The sequence below is a fragment of the Embiotoca jacksoni genome, unplaced genomic scaffold, assembly GCF_022577435.1.
Source record: "Embiotoca jacksoni isolate LCO1_2020_lvr unplaced genomic scaffold, fEmbJac1.0.p SCAF_30, whole genome shotgun sequence".
NCBI lineage: Eukaryota > Metazoa > Chordata > Actinopteri > Embiotocidae > Embiotoca > Embiotoca jacksoni.
The window spans coordinates 4,198,703-4,206,106 of record NW_027185382.1 but is presented as its reverse complement, the minus strand read 5'-3'; the positions used below and the strand labels follow the sequence as shown (position 1 = coordinate 4,206,106).

The following is a 7,404-nucleotide window of genomic DNA, read 5'->3' as shown; positions in this document are numbered from 1 at the left end:
ATGTAAGTCTGGTGACCTACGTTGCACTAGTGCTTAGTTTAGCTCTTATAATGCGGTAACGTTTGAAGAAAGGCAGCACGAAGGGCTTGACGTAAGAGGATGTGAACGAGATCCAGCCGCGGCTGGAAAGATACAGATTTGTCAAGTTGGCAAGCGTTTAGCCGGAAGTGACGCGCTTTGCTCATAAATATATATATATATATATATTTTTAAAAAGCCTGCGTGAGAGCGTGAAAATAGAGAAATCCAGATGTAAACCGGTAAACGCAGCTGCATTTCGATTATAGTCGCAGCTATTCCTTCCTCTTTTGTTCTCCCGTCATTTTAAGCCGACGAGAAAGTCAGTTGGGTTTTTACTTTGAAAGTCTCCGCCGGAAGTTATTTAACCGTCGTCACGCTGCGCTTCGCAGAACACTTGGAAAGCGACCAGATGGGATTCTGCACTGACTTCTCAACAGATTCTTCACATTTTAAACTCCGTCGCGCACTTTATCACTTTATTAGCCGCTAAACAAACGAGCTCTGGCGCGGACAGCAGACGGGTGCCGGGGAGGCTCAGCTGCGCTGTGATCCGGGACGGAGAGGACATTTAAAGACCCCCGAGCAAACATCTCCCCCCGTAAGTATCGTTCCTACCCTTGTGTGATGATGACACACGGGAGCTCGCGCACGTCTTTTTTTTTTATTTAATTAATTTATTATTATTAATTTTTTTATGATGTAGTATTTGTTTCTCAAAAGATGCAGATAACTGGGGCTCGCTTTAAAAAAAATAAAATAAATAAAAATCTGTCAAACAAAAAAAAAAAAAAAGGGAGTTTGGCCGCAGGCGCGAGGGGTGTCGCCTTAAATCACGTTGTGTGACTGTTGAGCGGCCTTACGGGCTGTTTACTGACGAGCTCCGCTTTCAGCTCGTCTTCCTCCAAACGCCATCCTTCGTGGGAGCTTTAAATCTTCAGCAGCACGTTTACAGTACGTGTATATTTGTTTTTTGTGTGTGTGTGGGTTTTTTTTGTTGTGCTTTTCCCCCTACCTCCTATGTTACTTTAGCGTCAGGCCCGACCCAATGAAAACAATACAGCTTCCGGTAAGGACTTTCAAAACAAAACCGTTCCAACGCCCATCGCGTAAAAAAAAAAAAAAAAAAAGGTTTATAATTATCAAGCAAAACATGCTCAAGTTGCAGCTTTTCAAACGAAAGGGTTTTTGTTTGGTTATATGAGTTTAAAATTGACTTTTGAAACGTGTGGATGCACAAAAAAAAAGTGATTTAAAAATGTGATCTTTGGTTTTTTGGGGGGGAAATTGCAGTATTTATTTGTTTTCACCATTTTGGAAACTAGTTACTTGAGACAGGTTTATTTTTTAATAAAAAAATAACAGCGTTGCAACAATTAGGTTTTCTGAATTCAACCACTTAAACCAGAATATTTGCTGGTTCCTTTAACAGCTTGACTGTTAATACGGTGCAATGTATATGTTTTTTAAAATACTGATACTGGTAAATGTGTAATTATAGCTTTTAGAGGGAGATTATACAGTTGAGAATACTTAAAGCCTGTTGTCTTATTCCTATTTTGTTATTTCCGTGTCTTATGTTGTGTTGGAAACTTTCCCAAGTCGCTAAAATAAATTTTAGAGGAAACTTAATAGGAAACTATTCATACATACTTTTTGATATGTAAACTATAGTGACTCTATAATTATCAGGTTATATTGCAAAATCTTTGTGGTCAAAAACCACACAGACTGACTTGTCTGTGCTTTTATTTTGAAGCTAAAATGCCATTACATCCTGTGTTCCTGTGGTTGCCTGTACTTGCCTTGACACACAACACAGACAGACCAGACTCAGTGGGCTTTCATATCCTGGCAGGATGGGCCTGTCTGACACTGGATCACAATATTAACCCCCACTGACCCAAAGCATCTATTTTATTACCTTCCAGTAGTGATATCCTGTCGGGGATGTTTAATATCTGACTCCACGCACGTCTTTCCAGTTACAAGAACATTTTCTATGAACTGGCCTTTAGCAGCTCCACCAATCAAATGCTTCGGTTTGAGTTAAAGGCTCCAATACAGGTCGGAGCATCATCACCTCAAACACTTTAAATTCTCATTTCAGCAAATCCACTTTTATTATCGATTTTTGTTGTTGTTGACATTTCTAAGTTCTTCAAAATCCTCCAGCTCCTTGATTCACTGTATTTGTTTGCGATGCTTTCCTCTTTATTTTGCTTTCAGACAGCATCCTTCGGTCGGCTCGTACCAACAGTAAAGATTAATCCTCCTCGTTGTGCATCATCAATAGCTGCCTCTGCATTCCTGACAGTCGCTGAAGAAGAATCGCTGCAAAATTGTAAGCAGCCATCTTCCTTCTTTACTGAAAAGGATTCTTTAAATGTTTTCATGCCATCTCAACTTCCGTGAAACACATTCGGGAAGAATTCCTAAATTGCTCTGAAAAGCTTTCAGCGGCGTGCGCGGCCTTTAAATCTCTAAAATGAATCAGGCCTTTTTTTTTTTTTTCGTTTGATGTTCCCACCTTGAATTAAAGTGTAACCTGAGGCTCGTTATCAGATGCAAAATGCAGCTTATTAAAATGACTTCTTTGTGAAGAGATTTCCCTGCAGCCTCGTGCTAAAGTTTAAAACTGTGACTCCACATCCTGATTGGACTCTTGTTCCTACAACTCAGAAGCAGTTTGTCTTCACTACTACTGCTGACTGGCTTGTTGATGTGACAGACTACTCCCTTAACTATCCTGCTACGCTGCAATGTCATTGATTAGTCATCGGAGCCGCCCACCAACGTGCTGTTTGCTCCCGTCAACAGAGCACGTTGCTGTAATGTGGGAAGATCGGAGCACGAAATCAAGGTGATTAGACGGTGAATAAAAAAACAAAAAAACAACAACAAAAACATCATTCTAGCCACAATCAGCGTGTGATATTAGTTTTGTTGAAAGATGTTTTTATATCAGCCAACATATAAGCCGTTTCCGGTCTATTTGTATATTTGCCAGTATATCGATCAATTCACAGACATATTATAGACAAATAATTAAGTAATCGTCCTGAATTTTTCTTCAACGTATTGCTGATATGATCATTAATTCTGTAAACTGTATTAAATATTATACAATAACAAGAATGATATCAATTGATTAATCCTTGCAGTCACAGGATATTTGATTTAATTGTTAAAACAAAGCAGGAATTAATTGAAGGCGTATTTTCACAAGGAGAAATTTAAACTGCTCGAAATATTGATAATATCCAACTCAAGGTTTATTTACACCGAAATCCGGCTAAACAGTGAAATTACGCTTCATAATCTTATTGAAATGCCTCCGAGTCATTTCTGTCACCGTGGTAACCTGTGGCTTTCCTCCATATAGCTTCGTTCAAAGCTCATTTAGTCCCTCAAGATCACTGAGGAAGAATTGATATTTGGGGTATAACCTCTGCGGGTGGATTAGCGGAGTGTTCAAACCACCACATTAATCCCATTACATCACATTCAGCCACTTTCATAAGGCTGCGAGTACAAAACGAAGGCTTCCCGGGAACCGGCTGCTTCAGATCGCCAGCACTCAAAAGACGTTTTATTACGTGATTACAATGAACATTCAGTTGCAGCTGCAGCAGACTGGAAATCTCAAACTCTGACTCCTAACGGCCCAACCTGCAACATGATAAGATTAAAAAAAAAAAAGAAGCGGGGACGCTTGTGCAAGGCCGGGTCCTCGCCTTTCATAATACTTCCTCTCTCTGCTGTTGCTGTTTATCCTTCAACAAATATTGACTGGGCGGAAGTTGTGTCATCGTGACGTAATGTCAGAATAAAGGGAAACAGAAGGAGCCTTTATTGTCTCCTCCCCTGCTTTACAGCTTGGCCTTAAAATTACAGTTGAATAGGTTTAAGTATTTGGTTTATAGAAGATATTTTTGACCACAACTGCAATAAAACAAACATATTTAAGGGCCTTTTTCTCTCTTGGCTTCTTGAGATGGTTTTTTTGGGGGACTCAGAAGTTTGTTGACAACGTGTTTGGCCTTTCCCGAATGTTATGAAGCATGTGATTTCATTTGTTACATCAGTCGGCATCAAAAGAAAACCAACTGGCTCGATCGGAGGACAATTAAAACCTTTAAACTCTCAACACAACGTCTGAACACTGCGAGTGAAAACGCTCCTCTGAGTTTTCTCCTTCGTCAGGTGAAAACCTTGTGATCCCAGTGGCAGCGTGGCCAAAACTTTGGTTTGCTGCGTCCAGCTCGTCACTGACCGTCCCTCGTGTTCCCTGCATGCTGTCGCCGTGTCTCACAGGTCCCGACGCGGCGCCAGCGCGGTGCGTGTTTGTGTGCATGAGCGTCAGACATGCCGCTGTTCGGTAAATCGCACAAGAGTCCGGCGGACATCGTCAGGACCCTGAAGGAGAACCTGGCCATCCTGGTCAAACAGGACAAGAAGACAGACAAGGTAAGGGCCGGACGGCGTCTCCCTCCGGGAGCGTCCCGAGGGGGACAGACCGGCCCGGTCGTCTCCCGACACGTCGCCGTCAACACGCAAACACGCGCCAAGTTCAGCCTCAACTCAAACACACACCGACGCCCGTCTATTAACATTTCATTCCTCTCCACGTCCTTCTCGCCTCACTCTCCCTCTCTGTCCCGCAGGCGTCCGAGGAGGTGTCCAAGTGCCTGGTGTCCATGAAGGAGATTCTGTACGGGAGCAACGACAAGGAGCCCCACACGGAGACGGTGGCCCAGCTGGCCCAGGAGCTGTACAACAGCGGGCTGCTCATATCGCTGGTGGAAAACCTGCAGGTCATAGACTTCGAGGTACGCAGGAAAAGAAAAGAAAAGAAAAAAAAAGAAAAGGATCCTGGCAGCGGAAAATGAGCCGAGCGTGGCATTAAAGTGTGTGTGTGTGTGTGTGTGTGTGTGTGTGTGTGTGCAGGGGAAGAAGGACGTGTGTCAGATCTTCAACAACATCCTGAGGAGGCAGATCGGGACGAGAAGCCCCACCGTGGAGTACTTCTGCTCCCACCAAGAGGTCCTCTTCATACTGCTGAAAGGGTGAGTCGAGCGCACGGCACACGTCCCGTACTCGTGCGCGATGGCGGATGACGCAATACCGTCTCTCTCGTCCCGTCGCTTCAAGGTACGAGACGGCGCAGGTGGCGCTGAACTGCGGCATCATGCTGAGGGAGTGCATCCGCCACGAGCCGCTCGCCAAGGTGGTGCTTCACTCCGACGACTTCCAGAGCTTCTTCAACTACGTGGAGATGTCCACCTTCGACATCGCCTCCGACGCCTTCGCCACCTTCAAGGTAACGCGCGCCACGAAATACCAGAGCTGTACATTTCCTGTCGCACAGAACAGAGAAGCATCTGTTCGGCTCCGTCACCTGATCTCTCCGTGTTCGCCGGCAGGATCTTCTGACGAGACACAAAGTGCTGGTGGCCGAATACCTCGAACAGAACTACGACGCCGTGAGTGATTCCACCTACAAAACACTTTGGCACCACGCTAGCTCTTCCCCAGAGAAGATCAGAGTGGGGAAAGAGGGCCGACGGGTGGGAAGTAAAAAAAAAAATTCAAAACAATGACAGATTTCCAGGAAAACTGAGTCGGTAGAAAGCCGTCTCGATGTCACAACATCTCCGGGTACAAAGCTCTGCTCTGTGCCGTGATGGGTTCGGTGGAGTCGATGTGACCCAGGAGGAGGCTCGAGCAGCAACACCTCACTTCATTAAAGGGGGGGGGGGGGGGTAATATGTGAAATAAAGTCATGTAATAATTGTGCATAACCCTACATAGTTCGAGGACTTCTGTCTGTTTAACCCCACAGGTTAAAAGAGAAAGTTGCTCTCATTGTTTAACAGACACTTGATATTATTAAAGCTCGGAGGAAGTTAAAAAAAAGGTTCCTCTTTCTTTTATATGTTCAACTTGAGCAAAGTTTGGACACATAAAACTACCAATCTGATCTGAGACGATTAATAATGTGTAGTAAGTGTTTGTTGTGTCACGGCAGGTGTTCGTAGACTACGAGAAGCTGCTGCACTCTGAGAACTACGTCACCAAGCGGCAGTCTCTAAAGGTTTGGCTCCGACGCCGATATTAATTTACACAGGTGCTAAAAAACAAAAACAACCTGATATCTAATTCATTTATCTCCCGTTCAGCTTCTGGGCGAGCTGCTGTTGGACAGACATAACTTCACGGTGATGACGCGCTACATCAGCAAGCCGGAGAATCTCAAGCTGATGATGAATCTGCTACGAGACAAGAGTCCCAACATCCAGTTCGAGGCCTTCCACGTCTTCAAGGTAAACACGGCGTTTAGTGAATCCACAGATGACGTGTCAGACGGACCACAAAGCGAATAAAAGCCACTGTAGAAGATAGAAAATCCGGTTTTCCCTTCACGTCTTAAACACCCGAGTGTGAGCCAACCGTCTGTTTCCGTCTCCAGGTGTTCGTAGCGAACCCCAACAAGACGCAGCCCATCGTCGACATCCTGCTCAAGAACCAGACCAAACTCATCGACTTCCTGAGCAACTTCCAGAAGGACCGCACGGACGACGAGCAGTTCAACGACGAGAAGACCTACCTAATCAAACAGATCAGGGATCTGAAGAAGCCGGCCTCCTAGAGAAGCAGCAGTTCCTCCACCCCGACTTTTTATCAATAGGAAGACATAGAAAAAAACAACAACCACATTAACAATAATGCTTATTCTATTTAAAAGAAATCTTCAAGACATTATTTGTCCTTTTTTTTTTTTCCCTTTTCTTTGTCGGTTCATTAAAACTTGTGCAGGAGTAGTTCTTACATCACTGATCTTTTCTTTTGTAAATTTCTTTCCATCTGTAGCGTGTAGTGCCACAACAACAACAACAACAACAACAACAGTGTTGGAGGCTGCTGATTTGCTTTGAACCAGTGGTTAAAAAGCCTAAATGGTTTTTTTTTTTCTTCTTTTTTTTCCATTTGCTGTGTTAGCCACTGCTTAAACTGTTTAAATGAAGTTGCTGCAAATCTGAAAAATAATGAAGATTTTCTGGGTTTTTTTGAAGGTGGGGGGGGGGGAGGGGGGGGGGGGTTGTGAAACACGTTCTCAGTCGTTGCTAAAAGCTTTGCTGGCCAAACGGCGGTTCTGGTAGCCAAACGTCTCCGTCGATGATCGTTTCCTCTCCGGTCAGGCCGAATTCAATCCGAAACGCCAGCGTCGCCGCGCAGCTTCACGTCAAAGTCTCGTCTTCCCCCGCTTCTCCTCAAAAAGTTGGCATCGGCTAATTGGTAACGCGACTAAGCGGCTCAACGCGGGAAAGGTCGAGCGTCCACGTGTGCCATTTTCAGCAACTCGATAAGCTTCAACGAGACGCA

The 7,404-nt window shown here is 44.4% G+C and overlaps 1 protein-coding gene across 3 annotated transcripts; it reads left to right on the top strand.

The window, feature by feature from the left end:
• Window positions 1-394: 394 nt before the first annotated feature.
• Window positions 395-7,095, top strand: cab39l (calcium binding protein 39-like). 3 transcript variants are annotated; one of them, XM_069163847.1, is made up of 10 exons: window positions 395-619; window positions 2,248-2,362; window positions 4,336-4,488; window positions 4,686-4,850; window positions 4,969-5,087; window positions 5,173-5,341; window positions 5,445-5,504; window positions 6,050-6,115; window positions 6,201-6,344; window positions 6,491-7,095. In XM_069163847.1, the coding sequence occupies exons 3-10, from the start codon at window positions 4,387-4,389 to the stop codon at window positions 6,668-6,670; spliced, it is 1,005 nt and encodes a 334-aa protein (XP_069019948.1). In that variant the 5' UTR covers window positions 395-619; window positions 2,248-2,362; window positions 4,336-4,386; the 3' UTR covers window positions 6,671-7,095. The 3 variants fall into 3 exon arrangements, with proteins under 3 accessions (XP_069019948.1, XP_069019950.1, XP_069019949.1); XM_069163848.1 differs by lacking the exon at window positions 395-619 and adding an exon at window positions 636-972; XM_069163849.1 differs by lacking the exon at window positions 2,248-2,362.
• The last annotated feature ends 309 nt before the right edge of the window (window positions 7,096-7,404 follow it).